The sequence below is a fragment of the Colletotrichum spaethianum genome (assembly GCF_022836535.1).
Source record: "Colletotrichum spaethianum MAFF 239500 DNA, contig47, whole genome shotgun sequence".
NCBI classification, from domain to species: domain Eukaryota; kingdom Fungi; phylum Ascomycota; class Sordariomycetes; order Glomerellales; family Glomerellaceae; genus Colletotrichum; species Colletotrichum spaethianum.
Genome location: NW_026054817.1, coordinates 41,969 through 63,664, shown reverse-complemented (window position 1 = coordinate 63,664; position 21,696 = coordinate 41,969). Strand labels below are relative to the sequence as shown.

At 55.4% G+C, this 21,696-nt stretch overlaps 6 protein-coding genes across 6 annotated transcripts; 4 read left to right on the top strand and 2 right to left on the bottom strand.

Annotated features, from left to right (window-relative positions):
- Positions 1 to 3,017: 3,017 nt before the first annotated feature.
- On the top strand, positions 3,018 to 5,247 carry ColSpa_11492 (putative sulfate transporter; the record flags this gene model as incomplete). The annotated part of the gene is made up of 4 exons (XM_049277704.1): positions 3,018 to 3,351; positions 3,448 to 4,316; positions 4,374 to 4,514; positions 4,564 to 5,247. The coding sequence occupies 4 exons, from the start codon at positions 3,018 to 3,020 to the stop codon at positions 5,245 to 5,247; spliced, it is 2,028 nt and encodes a 675-aa protein (XP_049133661.1).
- A 276-nt stretch (positions 5,248 to 5,523) lies between these two features.
- ColSpa_11491 (uncharacterized protein) lies at positions 5,524 to 7,200 on the bottom strand (the record flags this gene model as incomplete). Its single annotated transcript, XM_049277703.1, has 1 exon — positions 5,524 to 7,200. One exon carries the CDS (start codon positions 7,198 to 7,200, stop codon positions 5,524 to 5,526), a length of 1,677 nt encoding a protein of 558 aa, XP_049133660.1.
- A 3,176-nt stretch (positions 7,201 to 10,376) lies between these two features.
- Positions 10,377 to 10,799, top strand: ColSpa_11490 (uncharacterized protein; the record flags this gene model as incomplete). The annotated part of the gene is made up of 1 exon (XM_049277702.1): positions 10,377 to 10,799. One exon carries the CDS (start codon positions 10,377 to 10,379, stop codon positions 10,797 to 10,799), a length of 423 nt encoding a protein of 140 aa, XP_049133659.1.
- A 636-nt stretch (positions 10,800 to 11,435) lies between these two features.
- Positions 11,436 to 12,318, top strand: ColSpa_11489 (ribosomal RNA-processing protein 12; the record flags this gene model as incomplete). Its single annotated transcript, XM_049277701.1, has 2 exons — positions 11,436 to 11,487; positions 11,600 to 12,318. 2 exons carry the CDS (start codon positions 11,436 to 11,438, stop codon positions 12,316 to 12,318), a joined length of 771 nt encoding a protein of 256 aa, XP_049133658.1.
- A 4,421-nt stretch (positions 12,319 to 16,739) lies between these two features.
- Positions 16,740 to 17,987, top strand: ColSpa_11488 (anthranilate phosphoribosyltransferase; the record flags this gene model as incomplete). The annotated part of the gene is made up of 1 exon (XM_049277700.1): positions 16,740 to 17,987. The coding sequence occupies one exon, from the start codon at positions 16,740 to 16,742 to the stop codon at positions 17,985 to 17,987; it is 1,248 nt and encodes a 415-aa protein (XP_049133657.1).
- Positions 17,988 to 18,423: 436 nt separating this feature from the next.
- Positions 18,424 to 20,977, bottom strand: ColSpa_11487 (N-alpha-acetyltransferase 16, NatA auxiliary subunit; the record flags this gene model as incomplete). Its single annotated transcript, XM_049277699.1, has 3 exons — positions 18,424 to 18,863; positions 18,914 to 20,026; positions 20,074 to 20,977. 3 exons carry the CDS (start codon positions 20,975 to 20,977, stop codon positions 18,424 to 18,426), a joined length of 2,457 nt encoding a protein of 818 aa, XP_049133656.1.
- Positions 20,978 to 21,696: the final 719 nt, after the last annotated feature.

Genomic DNA, 21,696 nt, shown 5'->3' with positions numbered 1-21,696 from the left:
TCCTCCAAAGTTCCTTTACCGACAGGTCTCCGAAGGAAGTCCGTGGCAAATGCAGACTAAGCAGATGCAGTGTCTCGAATAGGTATATCGGAGAGGGGGGCCATATACGTGATCACTCTCGCAAGGTGGTTGAACAAGATTGCTATAGGCTGTCGCCCTTGTTCACACCATCCAAGACTTGCGGCAGCCAGGCTGTGTCGCTCTAATACCCAGGCCAGGGCCTCCTCTCCTTCAACACCTTGTCTGTGTTGGGCTTATCGCAGGGTATTACCAGCGGGAGGAGCCATAACAACGACAGAAAGCGGGTGTCATGGATGAATCAAGAAGGTGGTGACTGAGAGTCTAGCGTCGAGTGCAACAAGTACGCAGGCTGGACCCCGCACGAAACGACGACACCATCAAATCCGGGCCAATAGTCCCGTTTCAGCAGACACAGACGTGATGCAGTGCTGACAAGGCTGGTTCGGTGTCGTCCAATCTTTTGCGACGGGTTTTCCGCAGCGGCTATAGTGCAGGTCCTCCTAGACGTGTGGGAGCGTTAGAAATGCATACTGTCTGCCAGTGACCTTAGTATGGAAGGTGTAGTTGATGGCACCCGATTCTATTTCTGGAAGTTGGGGGGACTGAAGAGGGGTAATTCCTAGCGCAGCAGATGGGGGGATCAGATGAGACGGGAATGTATTTTGAGGGAGGAGGAGACTCGGCCCTGGGCAAGATGGTGTCCTATTCCAACTCTAACAGCGACATGAGCTGATTCGTTGCACCTGGCTAACGCACATTAGCTATGGTCAAGTGACTATCACGCCGCGTGGATCCCGTTCGTGCAACTGCCGTATCTCGATGGAAGAAAACAGGTAGGTCTAGCTTAGAAATGGTACATAATTAGATGTCGATAGCCTTTACATGGTTATACTGCCTGTTGGCCCACAACCCGCTTGCCGCCCGCCGAATCCCTTTCCCCCCACTCGAGCCGATATGATTTCCTAGTCCCAGCTACGGTAAGTCCTGGCTCCGCACTGGCTTAATCCCGGTCAAGGCCGGACTTAGCCCTGGTCAGCATCACCCGGAACGCGGCATATGATTCGCGGTCTTGGCATATCCACATCAACCGGAGAAGTCAAAGCTTGTCCCGTCGTGCCGAGGCCTACTAGCAAGGATGTTCATAAAGACGCCTTGTGCAGCTCGCACACTCATCGGCATTCGACATCCCGCCTCGTTAGTACGTTCGCTTGTCTAGATAAGCCCTGTTAGGGCAGATGGGTGCAACGGGAGCGCTATTGGACGGGTATGTACCCCGCGTCTTGGCCTAGTCGATGCGGCGGGAGGGAAGTGAAGGACCAGGGAGGGATTCGGCTTGCGTCGAGCTAGCCTAAATGTAGGCAGGTAGACAAGCACACAGATAGCGCCGCGAGCACGCTTCCTCTTTCGATGGTGACCAAAAGCCCTAGCTTGCAGACCGAGATGGGGCTCCGTCACTCTAGATTGCTTCAACCTGGGTATCAAACAAAATCTCTCGGCGGGTGGGCAAGAGGGAGGACTAGAGAAAGCCAAGTGTTCCATGCCTTAAGTTTTTGAGCCTGTTATCTCTCCTCGCCAATCCGCAAAAGGAAATCGTATATGTTTTGCCAAGATCACCGTGCCTATTGCCTATGCATGTAACCTAAGGCGTACAGTCCCTAAAGGACAATCGCTCTCTTTCCTTGGCAGCCACGAAGGCTGTTACGTTTGGCACCTTGGCACACATTAGTGTTCCTAGATCACCCGCATCACTGATTGTAGTCCCACATCCATCTAGTGTTGACGGCCGTTGGATTACTACATTACGGTCTGCTGGTGGCGGACTACCTTTGTTGCGGTCTTGCTGATTCATGAGCAAATGCCAAGATTGTCTTGGTGGTTCAGCAACTCGTTAAAGACCACGAGGAGCCAAGAGATCAGATCTTGGCAAGTCGGCTTAGCATTGCGGCTCTCTGGCGCCAAGTCCAGGAGGGATATGCTCATTGTGAGTTTAAATGAGCGTAAGGTGAGATGCGATGCTCAAGGTTTCCTGGACCGCTCTCAATGACGAATGAAAGTACGCGGACACCATCTCAGCTGACGTGACTCAAAGTTGGTACTTCCGTGCCCAGCTGCTGCGTAGTCATCACTCGCGTGCGCTATGGTATTCGGTACGTCCTCTTGCTCCAACTCGTCCATCCAATAGTCATTGATCTCACCCCCCGTTCCTGACGGCGTGTGATCTGCGCTTCGCCGTTTGTTGCTCTTGTTCCCAACCTTCCAAAGGGTGGCATAGCTTCACTTTGAATTCGACAGGCGTCTGCACTCGTAGCCAGGGTCAGAAGTTCTATTGAAGTTCTTCATTGGGGTAGTTGGAGTTGCAGCACTTGCGTTTCCCATGTCCAGTCTGAGCTAAATGTGTTCGAAACTCCCACCAATGCAGGCGACGCGATTCTACATGGCCGAATGGTGATGAACTGCATTAGACTCGGTGTCATCGGCACGCGAAGGGATACCGAGTGTCGTCCGAAGGGGGGTACGGCAGTTCCTTGCCCAGTTTGAGCCAAGTTTGTGTAGCGGCGGCAATGTTGCGACAGTGTTGCTTGGCTCACACCTCCCCCTCTCCTTGAGTACTGTACTCCTGCCGTATTGAACAGTTCGTTGTTTACTCCAAGATCCATATTGCCTTTTCGATGTGGTCTGTGTTGTAACGGGAAGACTTGCGCACGCGGCAGCTGCAATGTGCAGATCGGATGCGGGTACAACAAGCATAAAGAACGCCTCCATCAGCCTAAATTGAGTGTTGTTTCTGGAAATCAAACAAGAGAAGTGGGAGGTCGGACGAAGCGCTGACTCGTTTCTTCATCGACCCTATTTCTGATGGTCTGTAATCATCCCAACTACTGAAACCATATCCGTCTGTTCCCATCTCATTAACCACCGAAGAGCCCGCACACGTTTCTTTCTTCGCCTTCGTTTTTCTTTCTCTGAACAGCGACAATCCAACCTGTTTCGTCGAAATGGAAAAGATTAACCAGAATTTTGAGAAGTTGAGAGACGAAATCACGACGGATGCCAGTCTTGCCCGGGCTCGTGACTTTGTCGTCTCAGGAGCTCCGAAGTTGCCGTCAGCTGCGGGAGTCTACCTACTCGAGAAAGTCCCCATTGTCCAGTGGCTGCCTCAGTACTCTCCGAAATGGCTCATCACTGACTTCATTGCTGGTTTGACGGTGGGCGTCATGCTCATTCCCCAGTCCCTGGCTTATGCGAAGATTGCAACAATTCCCATCGCCAACGGCCTCTATTCGAGTTGGCTGCCAGCTGCGTTTGCAGTCTTTATGGGAACTTCAAAGGGTGAGCATCGTCCTCAGAAGACGAAATTAGTGATGGCAAAGTTCTGACTTGACGTCTATCGAATAGACCTCTCAACCGGCCCAACTTCCATCTTAGGTCTCCTGACTGCCGAAATTGTACACGATCTGAGTCAAGAAGGCTTCGACGTCTCGGCGATAGCCTCATCCGTGGCCCTTATGGTCGGAGTCTACTCGATAATCATCGGTCTCTTCGGCCTAGGGTTTCTCCTGGATTACGTCTCATTCCCAGTTTTGACGGGCTTCATCTCAGCCGCCGCTCTCGTCATCGCCTTCGGTCAAGTCGGGTCCCTCGTCGGTCTGACAAATGTACCATCCGGCGTTTTCAACGTCATCGGCGACGTCCTTCGTCGCCTTCCAAAGTGGGACGGCCCAACCTGCGGTATTGGCTTCGGAACGCTCCTTATTCTTATCGCTCTCGAGAAGGTCGGCAAGAAATGGGGCAAGAGACACTTCGCCATTAAGCTCCTCGCCAACTCTAGGGCCGTTATCGTTCTGATAGTCTTCACCCTGATCAGCTACCTAGTTAACCGTGGCCGTGACAAATCCGACTACTCCTGGAAGGTTAGCCAAGTCAGCACTCATGGCATCACTCACCCCATCGTGCCGGCTTCGAACCTCATACAGAAGGTTGCGGTGAGGGCCATTGCGCCTCTGGTCGCCAGCACCCTGGAACACTTGGCCGTCGGTAAGGCCTTTGGAAGGAAGAACAACTACCAGATCGACCAGAGTCAGGAGTTTAACTACCTCGGCGTCGTCAACATTGTCAACAGCTTTTTCAGTACGATGCCCGTGGGTGGTGCCATGTCTCGTACGGCTGTTGCCTCTGAGTGTGGCGTCAAGAGCCCTTTGACAGGCTTGTTCACTGCTGCTTTCATTCTCTTGACCCTTTACGTCCTGTCTCCAGCTCTTTATTGGCTTCCGTCCGCCACTCTGTCTGCCATCATTGTAAGCCCTATTGTTCATGACTTGATAAACACTTGCTGACACGTTTTGACTCTGCAGATCATGGCCGTTGTTCATCTCTTTGGCCCATTATCACTTTTTTACCGCTTCTGGCGCATCTCGTTTCCAGACTTTGTCGCCTCGATGGTGTCTTTCTGGGTTACCATCTTCGTCTCTTCGGAAATCGGCATCGGCGCTGCAGTACGTCAAGCGCCTTGATATTGTTTGGCTTAGACTGACCTCTTTCTAGGTGGGATGGAGTATCGCATGGACTATGCTGCGCTCAACCTTTGTCAAGCCTGTCATTCACTCCAGCAACAACGAGATCGCTCACAGCATCCCCCAACCCATTACCCGCATTGTCAGCGACGGCAGTCATCGCGGCACCGATAACCGCACGGAGAATGCCAGCATTTCCATTCCCGGCGACACTATCGTGGTCGATTTCAACGACGCCATCTTCTTCCCTAATGCTGAGCGCGCAAAGACCTCGACACTCACGGCCATCAAGCTGGTGTACCCTCGCGTCGAGACCAGCATGAGCCAAGACGACCGCGAGCGGCACTGGAGCGTGGCGTCCGAAAAGAGGTTGGAGAGGATTAGAGCACAGAGGCAGCTTAGGGTCAAGGAAACACCACTTGCAGTCGTTGTCTGGGACTTCACCATGGTACCATTCATCGACACGTCCGGCATCATGACGTTGAAGGATTTGAAGGATGAGATTCGGTCGCATGCTGGCAAGAGCGTGCAGATCCGGATGGTTGGAATGTCGGACAAGGTTCGCAGCCGGTTCCTGAGGGCGAAGTGGAATCTTGTCGACTTGGAAGAGTGGAGGGAGGAGGACGCTGACTTGGTGTACCCCTCGATGGAGACTGCGATCTGGGATCGCGATGGAGAATCAGGGGCAGACATCTCTAGCGAGAAGAGGGGTTAATAGTGTGGTTATTTAGAATAGGTAGCTAGTGTTTGTATCCTTAGCCCTACTAGTCCGTCGATTTTTGTTATGGGAGGAATATGTGTGTACAGCACAGCAAATTTATATCAGACGTTTACTTCTGCACTCATCTGCTAACGCTCACCTGAAGTCAGTCTTACTCTAGATTGTGGGCTCTGATACTCGGCAAATCCAGTTCTCTATCTGGCAATACCTTTAGGATGGCGACGCAACTGATATTGATGTTCATAGAGCAAGAATTCGGTCCGAGATCGCCTAATGCCACCCACGAGCCATCCTGGACGCCTGTTCTTTGATAATGCCCATTTCCACCAAGACCTCCGGCTTAACGTAAGGCCTCTCATGCTCCGGTTCGAAAGAGTCTCTCACAATACCGATTCCGGGGTTAATTGAGTTCCCACCGTTCTCATCTGTTGCAAAAGGATTTTCCCCATCACCATAGAGAAAACCTCGAACTTCTTCGTCTAACCATACAGCCCGCTCGACGCAAATGCCTCGAGAAATGTCGTAGCCCATCGCCACCCGAGGCTTGATGGCCCGCCTCCTCCATCCCAGGTCATTGCGCATCCCGGCGAGGAGGCCTCTGTGGCCACCACCGTCTTTCAGGAAGTAGAGAAGACTTAGCTCGACAGATTGCAAAGTATCCGGTAAAAGCCGCAAGAAGTCGAGTAAGTCATTTTGCTTAACCAAGAACCTCGATAGCCCAAAGTGTCGTAGTCGGGTCCATGTCTCAACCGGGAAGATGGTCAGCAGAGGGGTAAAGTGATCCAACGAGCCACCAGTGCCAAGAGCGTCCATTCGCATGTCCGGGTTTGGTTCGACATCGGTCTGAAAGCTGAAATGTTGTAATTCCGTCTTCAGAGCGTGCCGAAGGCGACCGTTGCGGAAACATGACCAGTTGTGTACTTCCTGCCCTCCAACCATGAGGGCGAGGTCCAGTCGCGCAAAGCCAGGATGTCTGAGCAATGTCATCAGATCATCGTACTCCTTGCATGGCTTTCGATCATCAAAAATGTAACACGGCAGCCCAGTTCTGAGCCCCTTAGTTTCAATGACTATCTCTGTTACATTCGCACCGGGGTTATGTGCCAGCAGTTGAGTGACAATGCGGAAGCCACGCCACCTGCTCTTGATTGTTTCGTCGACCCAGAGCCAGGTGCTAGGTGATTCCAGAGCTTTCGGCACAGGCCAACTTCGGGGAATCATATAGTTGAAGCCATAAGGGAGACTTCGAATCATTGGTGTTTCGTATAAAGGGGTGAAGAGGAATCCATGCGCTACGGGCGTAATTGTGATCCTACACAGGTTAGGGAAGCACTCTCTCCTGAAGGCGTCCTCGAGGGCGACCGTGTCGGCTCCGGAGGACAGCACTTCATCTTGCTGCCGAAGCAAGTCCTCGTAATGTGCATAGGACTCTTTGAGCGGCAGCAGTGAAGCTAGCTGCTTCGCTCTGGTAACGTGTTCCGGCCGCGAATCGACGTCGTTGCCTTTCCGCCTTTTCAAGAGGCCAACATTTTCGTTGCACACCCAGGCATACCAAGGAGGACACCCTCTCGGACGCGGCGACCCCATCATCTCAAACCTGTACACCAAATCCTCTTCGTCCATTTCCAACGTGTCGGGATCCTGCATTTCCGGCGATTTCATCAGACGCGCGTCGTCCCAAATTATTTCGTAGACCCCCCAACGAAACATGTCATGATTCGCGACAGCGGTAAAGACCTCAACATTGCGAGGATTGGCTGACAGAAAGACGCGATCGAGACGGAAGTAGGGCCCGGCAATGTCGCGAACTTTTCTGCTTGTCAAACGCAGACTTTTGATGTCGCGGTTCGACAGTTGAGATAGGATAGCACCTGTCAGCTCAGATGGCAGGTATTCGATGCTTGCGCGAGGGGCTTGTTCCAACGGCAACGACTCGGAGTCCTCCATATCCATAGGTCTACACGCAGCCGTCATCCGGGGCCGTCTGTATAGAAGGTATTCGGAGTCTAGTTGGTGACACTCTACCCTTAAAGCAGAGCTACTCAGGTGATTGGTGAAACCTGGGTTGGTTGGAAGATCTTGCGTAAGGCAGACGTTGTAGGCCACGCCGTGTAATGTTGTTGGTTGCAAGGGTTCTACTGTTCAGCGCCGGCACCAAGCACCGAATTGAGAAATATGGGGCCTGCCAAGACAGTATTGGTTCTGCAGCACAGCTGTGTGTAAGCAGTATGGATGCGCTCTAACCACAACGGGTTTGATTTTCAGCATTGAGGGTGATGCGGATGGCCATTTGCAGCAAAACTTTATAAATCAGAAGAAGCGACTAACAGAAGAAGCAGCTTATTGACTGTTTATCTGTTGATATTCCACCATGAATATTTGACTAAGTGCCTTCATTTGCAAGCCTTGTTGGACGCTGGAATAGCCCAATCTTCCATGCACGCCGTCTTTAGAATTTGCTGGACACTCGGTCAATCTAGATGCCAGAGCACGAACACTCATCAAACCAAATTGAAGAGCGCGCATATCTTTTTCTCGTTGGGCGTTCCCACGCTCTTGTCATGTCTCGATCCCTGGATGCTATCTTTGAAACGCTGGTCCCACGGCCACACGAGTCGGCTTTAGTTAGGATCTCCATTTGCAGTCATAGCCTTTGAGTGCGCCTCTTATTCCTCCCAGTATTCAGACGGTGGAGAACCCAGGGCATCAAAACGCTCACTCGTGGTGCCTTCCTGGGACAGAAAGCCGCCAAGAAACGGCTCCTGTTCGAAAAATTGCCCAGGTTGCGGGTGTAAGGCTTACCTTGTCCGTGCTGTCTACCTGTCAGAAAGAGGTTAACTATGGCATTGTTCAGACGGATGGAAATTGTCACTTACCGAGCCACTGTTAATACTTCCGGAAATTTTCTTCCGTCCGTGTCTTCTAGAGAGATGTCTCCTATCTTCACCCCGTCAGCAAGGAAAACCTTACTGGTAAGCCGAACGCGTCATTCTCTGTTGTGTCTCTCCGTGTGGAATCCTGCATCTTTGCTGCTGCCACCGAAATTACCTCGCTAAGGGGGTGCTTCTTGAGACTTGACGTTCATGGAGGAACACCCGACTGGCTAGGTCAGGCTACCGCGCGGTCCAACTTTTGACGGAAGGAAGTTGCAGCTACCCAAGAGGCCGACGGTAAAGAAGGACTCCTGGGAACCCAGATGTTGACAGGCCACGAAACGATAGCCGGAAGATCCAGACTTCTCGAGACTCGACCTGACATCCGACTGGGAATGGCTCCATGAACCCACGAAGGCGAGCCCCCGTGGTATGTCTGCGAAGGGGACACCACCAATGACACGGGCATACCCGGAAACGAGAGTGTAGGGTGACCTCGAGGCTCGCTACCCTGCTTGCCCAGCAGGACGACTCAGCGGCAGCAAGAACCCAGCTGGACCAACCCGGGACATTCATGTGGAAGTCCGAGGTGGTTGAGACCGTACCGCCAAAGGCAGACCCGCAATGCTGAAGGATGGTGCCCCAACCCTGGTGTAGGTGGCCGGCCGATCCAATTGGCCCAGGCGATCTCACCCATTGCCACAGCGCTCCCGAGCTCTCGACATCTCATCAAGAAAAGAATTCTTGACTGCTTAGGGCCCAGCAACGGCAAGATAGTCAGGAGGAAGAGAGACGAGAAAACGAGTCTGGGACACAATGAGAAGATTGTGGTGCTTACCTGGCGGGGTGGCTTGCTGGCGCGAGCCAACACCGGAGGGGGCGATGGTCAAAGAACCAGATGAGAAGGTCATTATGGCGGGACTTCTGTTGGATTTTCTGTTAGCGTATGGGATCTGAATGGAAGGCAGAGATTTGAATCTGGGATGCTTTCATTAACGTTATGATGGATTGGTAAGATGTTCGTGATAGATGTTGGACGGCGAAGTGAAATGAAAAAGAGGTCGAACGTTGAGAGGAAGTTGTAGATGTGGACGTAAAATAGGAAGGAAGGTGGGAGAAAAGTTGGCAAGTAAGAAAAACGAACGGTTGAAAAATTGGAAGACGAGGAGGGGGTTGGGAACGACAAGAGAGAGACCTGCGACTTGGAGTGAGGGTAAGAAGGCGGGTGAAGGTGAAGGTGCGGACTGACTTGAGCAACGGGTGGGGAAAACAATAAGGCAAGGGACGGAAATAAGGACTCACGTGAGATCTGTCTGTTTGTTTTTAACTCGAGTCGCGTAGAAACGTAAGAGGAAGGAGAAGAAGTGGGAGGATACAGAAACGCGAAGAGTCCATGAAGACAGAGTTAGCAAGCAAAGAAACAAATGGAAGAGATGAAACCTCCAAAATAATGAGCATTGTAACCTCAGCGAAGCGAAGAAAAGGAGAATGGTAACTGACCCAGAGCTTGAGACAAAACGGTGATATCAGTCGTTGCTGTTTGCGAAGGCTGGGAGCTTAGAGGTGGATAAGAGAGGATAAGACTTCGACATAAGAAAGTAGTTGAAAAGAGCCTGAGGTAGCCCAGGAGAAAACGTGGTGAGGTATACCTGAGGTTTGATATGGTGCTCATCGAAATGCAACTGCCAAAGTCATCAGCAGTGAATGCTGAGTGCCACAACACCGGGATCCAATAAAGACGGGTTGCTTGTTGCTAGGCTTTTAAACTCTGGACCTCACTTCACCTTGGACAGAAACCCCTCACCTCACCTACCGCGTCTTCCACCAAGCAACAAGAACAGCAAACGCGAAACCATGTCTCGACAAATCCACCATCAACGCCCTAAGCAGTCGAGCCTTTTGAATCGTTGCTTGGCTTCATCTTCCATTGGTAAGCCTTCTTTGTCTGTCAGATTTCTGTCTATAAAATCAGCCAAGTTCAGCTACCACCCATTACTTTGGGCGAGTAGCAATCGCTGAACCACTATACCAAAGACTTCTTGCTTCCCGCACAACCCTTTTCTAACGTTTTTTTGTACGCAAACCAAAGATATTCACATCCTTCACTCAGACCACCCACCTCCCTATCACGCAAAGTGGTCCGCAACGGCAACAAGTCGGCTATGGTAAGTCAACCTCCATGTTCCACACAAAGGCCACACCCCCTTCCCTTCGACTGCCTCATATTCAAGACGTATGTCTCACCAGAGAATGCAGAGCTCCGATATCAAGGACACTGAGGACTATGAGATGTTCTTCACTTTGAAGGACGTTCAGAAGGCTGTGGACAAGGCTGTTGCGGCGGTCATCGCAGAGACCAAGAGCGAGGCCATGAAGAAGGCCGCTATGAAGAAGGCCGACCTCAACAATCAGACCATAAACCTCAAAGACTCGCACCAGGCCTACAAGGCCAAACTTTTCAAGCACAACAAGGATCTTGGGATCCGTGTTGTCCACAGCAACTGTTTAGCCCGCCAGCTCGAGGTGCGACTCACTGCTGCCAAGGTGTGCATGAAGGCCCTGCAGGATCAATTGGATGCTACTCAGCGGGAGCTACGCATCACCCAAGAAGGTCTCGTCGACGCCGGACGTAGAGGTTTCTTACGTTTATGTGTTGGAAGTCATTCGGAATGAATCAAAGAATACTCGTGGAAACACAGTGGCTTTGATACCACACAATGAGAAGGTCTCCTTGACCCGTGACGTTAGTCAACTAGTTAAACACCAACATGCACTCTCACTACAGGTCTTACGCCTGAAGCTGAATGTTGTTCAGTAATAGCATATCCTGATGCAACAATATCAAACCTTTGCTGCTGCCCGCTGAATTGGCTTGGATACTTCAACTGCTTCCAACTTTACAAATATCCTAAATTCTGAACAAGGTGAAGCTATCCAACCCAGTCACAAGCTCGCCAAACCAGCTCCGAAGTGGAATCCCGGAATCCGGAAAGTCCCCACCAGCCACATCTCACCATCCCAACTCGACTCCTACGCCACAGCCACCCCTGCATGAACAGGGCGGGAGCCGGCCCAATTCCTCAAAGGCGGTCACCCGATCGAGCCCGCCCAAGGGCCCCCCGTCCCTCCCACACCGAGGATCGGCGGGGCAGTTTTTCAGGTCGCTCGGTGAACAATAATTTTATCCCACCCTGCAGCCTCGATCTCCAGCACCGCCGGCCCTGCGAGAGACCTTAGACAACCTCCGTACCCACGACGCCAGATACCCCATTGAGCAACGCCCGGCTGCTCACCGCACAAACTGTCAAGATGGCGTCCCAAGAACAGAATATGCCGTTCATAAAGAACCTGGCCTCGAGCGGTCCGTCCCCCACGATACTCGCCCTCTGCCCGTCTTCCTCGCGCGGCGCAAACCCCCCAACCCTCCTCTCTCTCCCCCCCAATGCTTCCAAACTAACCTCCTCCCCTCCCAGACCGCAAGCTCCGAACCCAGGCCCTGACCTCCCTCCAAACCTTCCTCGGCTCCCACCGCTCCCTCACGCGCCTCGACGCCCTCAAGCTCTGGAAGGGCCTCTTCTACGCAATGTGGATGTGCGACCGCCCCGTCCCCCAGCAGAACCTCGCCGCCGAGCTCGCCAGCTTGACCTCGTGCCTCCGCAACGAGGACGTGCCCACCTGGCTCTCCGCCTTCTGGGAGACCATGGCCCGCCAGTGGACCGACATCGACGTCCTCCGCATGGAAAAGTTCCTCCTCCTCGTCAGGCGCAGCTTCGCCTCGGGCCTGCAGTGGGTCAAGGACGGCGCCTACGACGACGCCCGCGCTGACGCCCTGCTGGCCGTCTACGCAGAGTACCCCTTTGAGCTCGAGGGCGACCTGCGCAAGGTCCCCGTCGGCTTGAGGCTGCACGGCGTCGACATCTGGGTCGACGAGCTCGAGCGCCTCCAGATGCTCAAGGGCGACGACGACGAAAAGGCCGTTGCCTTTGCGCGGAAGCTGAGCAAGATTGTCGAGCCCCTCAAGAGGTCGCCCGTCAAGACGGTGCGCGCCAAGGCCGCCGAGGCCGTTGAGGATGAGAGGCTGCCATGGACGGAGAGCAAGGCCGAGGAGGCGGACGGGGAGCCGGCGGCGCCGGCGGCGGACGGCGCCATGGACGAGGACGACGACGAATGGGGCGGCATCGACGATAAATAGAAGAAGACTGTGCGGCTTCCTTGTTTATGTCTTTGCATGGGACGGTGAACGCGGCGTTTATTTGCTTGGCCTTTTGTTTTTTCGTTTTTCTCTAGAACGGGAGGCATCACTTTTACCAAAAGCATTTAGGGATTCTTGGACGGTGGTGATGGGAACCAAAAAGAATGGAAGCAAGTATTATGTGTGCGACGCTATTCTATAGTATACAATGATGACCAATGGCTCGTCTCGTGCCAACCGGGACTGCATGTACGCAATCAGCCGGGCGACGGTTGCGCTCTTCCCCTCTTGGTCTATCTGGGTATCTCGACTTTTCCAAGAAACAAAACGCTACTTCAACCCCTTTCCAAGGCCCTCTCGTACCAATCGCCAAAGAGCCACGTAGAGTCGTTTAGGGCGGATATGGCCGTCACCACCTAGGCCCCAATCCTGCCCCTTTCCCAGCCCATGGGGCCAGGCGCCTCGTACTTGCCGCGCTTCGAGATGACTTTGCCGAGACCCTGGTGGATCTCGGCCTGGAACGGCGCGAACGGCACCTTCTCTCCGTCGATACTGATGTAGCCGTCCTTTTGGTCCCGCGGGATGATGCGGTAAGCCGAGATCTTGCGGTACGAAACGAGAGAGTTGTCGAAGAACTTGCCGCTCTCCACGGACAGGAGCATGTTGAGCTGCGCGGAGACGGACATGTCTCCGTTGATGCAAACGAGGTCCATGAGGCCGTCGTTGGCGAGCGCCGCCGTGAAGAAGTTGGCATCAGCGGCCATGTACGCCATCTGGAGCCCGTCAGCAATCATCTCATCTGAAGCATGTGGCAAAACCTACATTTCCGCAGTAAAAGTTGCCCATCTTGTCATGGGGTATCAGCTCCCAACCCTCAGGTAGGTCGTCGTTGATAGTGCCATATCTCAAAGGTGGCAGGCCTTGCGCCCCAGCATTTGGACTCGGGATGGCGTCAGCGTTCTCCGCCCTTGGAGCCTCGGCGGTACCCAGGCTTGTCGAAGAGGCCTTGTGTGTGTACTGCCTGTAGTGCTCCTTGACGCCGGGCTTATCCTCGATTTCGACCTTGACGGCAAGGTCGCACGGATAGCACTTCTTCTCGAATATCCTCACGAGGAATCCCCACGTGAAACGCGCACCGCCCATCCACCGCAGGTGCTCGGTGGCTAGGTCACTCTCGGCCACAACGCCAAGCGCCTGGCTCAAGAAGCTGAGCGTTCGTTTGTCCCCTTGCGTGATGCTGATCAGGTCCATTGGGGTTTCGACGCCCTTGATGAGGGCGAGAGCGGCGATCGACGGACGGTGCGAGCCGTAGAGGTTGAGGCTCATGGCGTTGCCCGAACCGCAGGGGATGTGCGAAACAGCAATCTTCTGGAGCGCCTGCGCCGCGTCCGGCCGCTGGCCCAAACCGTTAAAGACCTCGTGAGCCAGGCCGTCGCCCGAGCAAGTGACAATGGTGTCGAACGCGTCGAGGTCGACGTTCCGCGCTATCTCCAGAGCCTGACCCGAGAAGGTCGTCAGCTCGACGTCCATGGGCATGCGCGCGGCCTTGAAGAGAGGCTCGCAGTCGAGGCGCCACTTCTTCTCCGCGCCTCCCGGCCCCGCGTGCGGGTTGACCAGAACCTTGGCTCTCTTGCATCGCTTCGAGGGTCCGTACGCCTTGGTCATGAGCGTGTCGACCCATGCCTGGATGTCGGGGCTGTCGGCTCCGTTGACGCGAAAGGTCCACTTCGCGGCCTGGATTCTATTCTTCGTAACCTGCTTGGCATAGTCGATCACGAGGGTCTCGTCCGTTTGCTCGGCCCACAGGACGTTGTACAAGGGGATCGTGTGCGTGGCTGGCGCCGCTGTTGCGTACGGTGTTAGCAAGTCGAGGCAGGGGGTCAGGCATGGGTGTCGTGAGGGCGGACCTGATGCGCCAAACCCAGCAAAACCGCAAGTTCTATTGGCTTTCTTTGCTGTAGGGTCTTGGAAGGGTCAGCTACCCGAGTGCATCGCAAACGGCAGAGCTTGTGGGTTCCAACACACCATTCAAAAGGAGGTTCTCAGCAGTCAAGGTCAGGGACTTGTTGCCGTCGACCTTGACCGTCTCGAGGGGGCCGTTCTGTGAGGCAGGCTTGCCGTACGACTGAGAGGACTCGGAGATGGACTCGGTCACGGCCGGGGCCGCGTTGTTGTTTTCGGGGACGTGGGCCATTTTGGGAGGTATCTCGAGAAGGCTGCGTCAGGCAGTTCACATACTACGATGGGCGTGCGATGGGAGGCGTTTCTCGCGACAAATTGGTAAAATACGTTGAGGATCAGGATAATGGTTCGTGTTCGTCTACGAGATTGGGGTATTAAGGTGATGATGGGATAAGCGACAGGCGGAGAAGAGAGGGAGGGGACAGGAGGATCGACCCGTCGAGACAAGAAGAAACCTCGTTCGGTGAGTGAAGGTAGGCAGGAGAGGGTTAGAAAAAGGGAACCGGTCGACGTTAGCAGAAGCCGCGACGAGACATTGTTTGTCACTTGTCGACCTTTTTTTATGGGGGGGGGATGGCGGCCTCGCTCGATTCTGCCGTCGGCTCTTCCTTGCTATCGCGGGGGTTTCTTTTCCTCAGGCGGCTGTGAAGAGATAGAAAGAGAAGCTGGGTCAGGTTGAGCTATCGCACCAAGCCGGACAAGGAAGAAGGGTGCAGGAGCGAGCAGGATAGGAATAGGAATAGTTCGAGGCGGAGGAGGAGGAGGAGGTCAGAAGGGAGCACGTCCCGAGGCCCATCGTAGACAAGTGAGGACACACTACGGCGACCGTCACATTCCTCGGTGCAGGATGTGGACGTGGATGGCACGGTCTCCCTCGTAAGTGGCCCGCGGATGGATCGGAGATTGACACCGAGGAACAGATAGAGGGATACTTGGTCCGCAGGCCACCGACTGGGTTAGGAACATGTACCGCGTTACGACGGGCATTGATAGCGGGCCTGCGATAAGCCCGGACACAGGCACGGATGCGCGCTGCACTGCTGCAGGCCGTCCAACTGACCCTAATGCGAGGGGTCCGCGGGCACCCGTAGCGGGCACCAGTAGCGACCGCCTGACCGCGAGAGCCGTCAGAGTTGATGCAGTTGCGTGCCGAGTGGGCAAAGCCGGGGAGGACTGACACAGCTAGATGCATGCTTGGTGTAAGGTCTAAGTAAACGATGGCTTCTAGACTGCTACCATGAAACTTTCAAGGCTAGGTTGATGAGGGAGAGAGGTGCCGGGAGACGAGGGGATATGGGGTACGACACCCTCCATCAACGAAAAGACAAGGTTCGCGTACACACCTTATCTGGGGATGGCTGCGGTTGGAAGGGGGCATCAGCGATACAACCTGTTCGGTCCGTGTAGTGACTTGCTGGCTGTCGCGGCTGTCAATCCCCCTTGTTGATGGTGTGAGTAAGACACGGCCAGGAACCGGGGACGACCAAAAGAGGATGTTTGAGGCCACGCCAGACATTTGCCCGGGCTTCCGCGGCCGGGCCTCTGTCGTGAGCCCCTGAGCCCGTCTATCTGCCAGGTTGATGTCATACTTTATGTTTTTCTGGGGAAGAATCGCATGCATCGCGAGAGAGGCCAAATGCCTTTGGCGAGTCTATCGTTCGGACGACGAGCGGACACCGCCAGGCAATCATGCTCCCGGTCCGACCGCCGCTTTGCATTGCATGGAACGCAAAGCAAGCCCAGAGAGAATCAGCACACCACTTGGATGAACGGGAGGGAAGTGACAATGCCATTGTCCCCCGTTGGATCCGGGGCACGTAGACAATTGGACCTGAACTGGAATCTGAGGCGATCCGGGCAATGTCACATCGTCGGAAAGTAGGCAGAATGCGGAGGCAGGAGGAGGGAAGATGCCATCCCCACGTCGAACTAGCAAAACGGGAGGCGCCTGGCGCCCGAATTGCAATTGTCTGATGAAGAATGGCATTCGGCGCCATCGGTCGCTAATCCCCATCCTTTCCTCCATCCCCAAATCCAAATCCAAGTCCACAGACGGGAGCGGAGATTCCCTAACTGGCGACGGCCAGCATTGAGGCGACGCCTATCCCACCGCCTCCCAGCCAATGAGCTCCCCCCGTGCCGTCTTAATCAGGCAATAATTGACCAATCAGCCGTGGGCCGCACCGGGTGGTCTAGGATACGTACCCCGGTGCCCCCAGGTATCGGGCACAGCTCGTCAGGACGGCACTCACTCATTCACAATCTCTCTCATTGTTCGTGAACTTTTTGACTCACAACGCATTGTCCTCGGTGACGCAAATCTGGCATCTTCACTGCCTATATCCCGGTCAATTAACCCCGTCTCGAGACTTTCCGACTACAAATCTCGTACATCCTCACCAAAGGGAAAAAAAAAAAAGCACGCCAGGAACGACAGGAGCCAGATAACAACCCCCACCATGGCCTCTCAACCTCCGGTCGCGGGGTCCGACGGCGCCCTCCCGCTCATCGACATCAAGCCGCTCCTCAAGAAACTCTGGCCCGTCCCGGACGCCGGCGTCAATGTGACCCCGGACGAGATCGCCGAGGCCATCTCCCACTTCTTCACCCACCAGGTCTCCGACGCCCAGGCCGCCTCTCTCCTCATCGCCCTGCACTTCACCAACCTCGACCGCCGCGCCGACGTCATGGCCCGCTCCGCCCACGTCATGCGCCGCGCCGCCGCAAAGGTCGACTTTGACGACCTCGGCCGCGTCGTAAGGCAAAAGGCGCTGGCCGCCGGTGCCTACGGCGGCGGGCTGTGTGACATTGTCGGCACGGGCGGCGACTCGCACAACACCTTCAACATCAGCACCACGTCCAGCATCCTCGCCAGCTCCCTGCTGCTCGTGGCCAAGCACGGCAACCGCGCGAGCACCTCAAAGTCCGGTTCCGCCGATCTCGTCAACAACATGCAGCCCCGCCCGCCCGTGCTCATGGCCGTCTCGCCGGCCACCCTCTCCCGCGTCTACTCGGCCACCAACTACGGCTTCCTCTTCGCCCCCGTCTTCCACCCGGGCATGCGCTACGTCGCGCCCATCCGCAAGGAGCTGCCCTGGCGGACAATCTTCAACCTCCTGGGTCCGCTGGCGAACCCAGTCGAGGACATCCTCGAGGCCCGCGTCATCGGCGTCGCGAGGAAGGAGCTCGGCCCCGTCTTCCTCGAGGCCCTCAAGATCGGCGGCTCCAAGAAGGCCATGATCATTTGCGGCGAGGAGGAGCTGGACGAGGTCAGCTGCGCCGGGCCGACGCTAGTGTGGAGGCTGAGCGAGAATGCCGAGGGCGACGTCGTCTCGGACCACTTCAGGGTGCAGCCGAGCGACTTTGGCCTGGGCACGCACCCCCTCAACACCGTATCGCCGGGCAAGGAGCCCTCCGAGAACGCCGAGATTCTGAGGAGGATATTGGAGGGCGAGTTGGCCGACAACGACCCCATTCTGGAGTTCGTGCTGATGAACACGGCGACGCTGTTCGTGGCCTCGGGTATCTGCGAGGCGGAGACGAGCAACATGGGCCCCGGCGACGACGGCCAGGTCATCACCGAAAGGGGACCTGGCGGAGGACGATGGAAGGAAGGCGTGCGGAGGGCGCGCTGGGCTGTCAAGAGCGGTGAGGCCTGGAAGCAGTGGAGGGCGTTTGTCGACGTTACAAACGGATTCGACCAGTGAAGGAATGTGTGATTAATTGCAAGGCCGAAATATTTTTTTTTAAAAAAAGGGGGGGCGGTTCACCGGTGTTGGGATGAGATGATATCACGGCCATTGATACAGATGCAACACTGAAAAAGACGCCTCGACGCGCGCGGCAGCTCCGACGGAATATGGAGTCTCTCATAAGCTTTTTGTAGTCCTCTTCTATCACAACTTTTTGATGCCTATATCCTCGTCCGGGCAGATGCCATAACACATGCCCACGCCCGACCCTTTCCCAGCCCTGGCTTCCCCCTCGTCGAGGGACAATATCCGCCCATGACCAATTGGGACGGTTCAAATGTTCGGGTATTTGGACTGTAAAACATCGCAATACTGAACTCGGTTTAGCTCAGACCAGCTTGAACCGGTTCATGATCCTCCGGAATGGTGACAATGAGACGACTCTTTTCTCCTAAGCAAAGACGGTCACCTCGGGCCATCGCTCATGCGCCGCCTTCTTGAGGGTCTCGACCTCGTGGCTTCTCCATGCCTTGAGGATGTCGTAGACTTCGGTGGCAAGCTCAAATGTGGCGTCAGGCGCCTTCACGACGTTGGCGAGATCCGTTTCGGCCTTGGACCGGTCCTCGCCCAGCACTCTCCGAGTCTTGAGCGCGGCGACGACGTGGGAGGGCTTGGACTTGTTGTTCGACAAGTACTCCTCGTTGTATTTCTTCAGGTCACCAGCAGGGGGGGTAAACTCGGACTTGATGAGCTCCTGCACCTTCGCCGGCAGGCTCTCAAGGGCAGGGCGGACGACGTGAGCGAACTCGACGACACGCTCGTGGACCCCGGGGTGAGACTCGTCCAGTTCGCGAGCAGCGTTGAGGCAACGCAGCGCAAGAACGTACTTCTCTGGAAATCTATTAGCACTATAAGGGTGATGAGAAATTGTAGACACTTACTCCTGCGCAGGTAAACGTCGAAGCCGGCAAACTGGGCCTGGATGTTCTTAGGGCTGAACTGCAGCAGAGGGGCGACGAAACGCATGGCGGCACCGAGGGGCTCGGCATCCAGGAGCTTGAGGCCAAGGGGATCCTCGTCCTTCTTCTTCGGCTCTTCGCTAGGCTTGCCCTTGTTGGGGTCCTGCTTGGACGCGCGGTCGGCAGCTTCCCGCTCCAGACGCTGCTGCTCCTTCTTGGCCTTCTTGGCGGCCTTCTTCCTCTCAGAAGCGTCGTCACCGTTGGCATCACCGTTGACACCGTTCGCCGAGGGACGGTCGGCGCGCTTGAGGTAGATGGCGACGGCGTCCAACGCGGCTCTCGAGTAAAAGGGGTGGTCGCGAAGGTGGTCCTCCCACCGAACCATGTCAACATAGGCCCGGATTTGGCCCTTTCTAAGAGAGAAGCTGTGGAAGTCGAACTGGTCTTCTTGCCAGACATCGAAGATGTTATGGATGGTGTGGAACCGCTTGAGCGCCAAGGCGTCATCGCCCTGCCTGGAACACGCCTCACCCTCCTCTGTCAGGTACCAGACACACTGCATGTCCAGGAGATCAGCAAGGGGGCCGCCGACGGTGTCTGCCCTGGTAAAGAGACCGACGGTCTTCAGCGCCTTGTCGTTCTCGTTGTTCCGTAGCTGGTACTTGGCGGCCTTGGTGTTGATGTAGCGGTCCCGGGTATCCAAAGTGCGGGCCTTATCCATGGTCTCCGAAGCCTTTCGAAGGTTACCCTGGTGCTTCCATATCCTGGCCTTAGTCATGGTGAAGTCGACGCTATCGGGGACCTTCTCGATAGCCTTGTCGACGTACTCGTGAGCCTTGGCCAAATCGCGACTCAGGTGGTAGTTATAGTGTTGGGCGAGGAAATAGAGAGCAGCGGCCTCGCCCTTTGAGCGGTCGCCATTGGTGGATTCCGAGCTGGAGGCTTGAGACTTCAGATACTCCTGAGCCAAAGCCTCCAAAGTCTCCTTCTTTGAAGAGTCCGAGTAAAGATGCTTCAGGTTAGCGAATGTTGACGGAACCCCCTTGTTGAACATAAGCGTCAGGTACTCCTGAGCCGCAGTGCGGAAAGCATCGCCTGGATGGGTTAGCGATTGCACACCATGTAGCCACAGGCAGACTTACCAGACAAGAAGTTCAGGGGCAAACGACGAGGCGCATCTGAGCGGGGGAACTTCTTGGCATATGTGTCGTAGATTGCCTTTCTGGCATCTTGGTCGCTCTCGGCGAAGGCGTGAGCGCTCTCAAGGCCCTCAAAATAGGCAGGGCGGTCGGCGTTGCGCTCAACAAGAGCCTCCCATGCGGCGACGGCCTCCTCCTTCTTGCCCAACTTGACCAAGTACTGGGCACGCAGCTCCAAGAATTCGAGTCTGTCGAGGCTGTGCTTGGCGGCGGTCTCGAGGTGCTCGAGGGCCCTTTGATAATCACCCTGCTCTGCGATAATGGTATTCTTGTACATGACGGCTTCGGAGTTCTCGTAATCTCCCCGGGAAGGCGTGGACTTCAGCGTACCCTCGTAGGTGGTAAGGACGTTCTCGGCCGCGGACAAGTCACCCGCAAGGTGATGGGCGATGGCCAGCGCAGTCCAGCTCTGGCGCAGCTGGGGGCGCGCCTGCAGCATGGCTGTGCGGCTCTGGATGTATCCGGCATAATCGCGCATCTGTACCTGGAGAATGGCCAAGTCCCGCTGGATCTGGGTCGACTCAGGCTCGAGCTTCAAAGCAAACTTGTACGCTTTGATGGCCTCCTCGAAGTTCTTGTTGGCGCGGTACAGCAGGCCGTAGACGTGCCAGCAGATGTGCGACTTCATGTCGACCGTCAAAGCCTCCTTGCCCAGCGCAAAGGCCTCCTCGGTCTTGCCCTGTGCATTCATGATGAGGGCCTTCATGGCCATGGTGTCGCCATGCTTGGGGTTCTTCTTGAGAATCAGGTCGGCGGACTTGAGGCCGCGCTTGTACTGCTTGTCCTCATAGGCGCGGATGACGGCTCGAAAGAGGGAAGCCTCTTTCGAGTTGAGAGGTTGCGGCATCGGGTTTGTGTTGAGCCGGAGATCGAGCCACCGGCACTAGTGTGGAAAGAGGTGCGGCCCGTCGAGAAGGGGCAGAGTTGGGCAAGGCTGAGGCGATTTTGGGGGGGCGCCAGAGATGCAAAAAGTCTTTCGGAAGGCTGATTCGCAGCACCTGTGTCCGGAGGGGTCTTCAAGGAGGGGTAGCTGCAGTCGTGTGACCGAGCGGCCGTCGACGAGGAAAGAGGATGGGATCGTCGGGCGCGATGCAAAAAGCAGAGGTCGGTTGTGTCAGGGACCGAGTCTCGTGCCTTGTCGAGGGGAGAGGTGGCGTGGGATGTTGGTGAAAGGTGTGTCGAGACGTGAGTCCACAATCGGAGCTGCAGTGTTCACAACGGAGTGGAATTGAAGTTGGAGAAACTTGGTGCTTTCGGCCACACAGATGTTCCAAGGCTGGGGGGGGCTCTCGGGCTTCCAAGCTTCGGGCTTTCAGCGACCGCCCATTTGCTGAGTGAGAACTGAGCGCACCGTCCGGCAGCACGGCGGGCTGATGGTGGGGCAAAGCCACTGGAATGGCCCCGTCCGCTTTTCACAGCATGCGCGCACGTTCCACTCTTACACTGGGAAGCTGGTTTTGGCGGGGGTACGGGTACATTTCTGGGTTGGCTGAGATCGTCATGTTGCAGCAAAGCAGTTGAACCAGAGACACGGTCGCCAACCTGTGGCACAGCTGTATCGTCGTT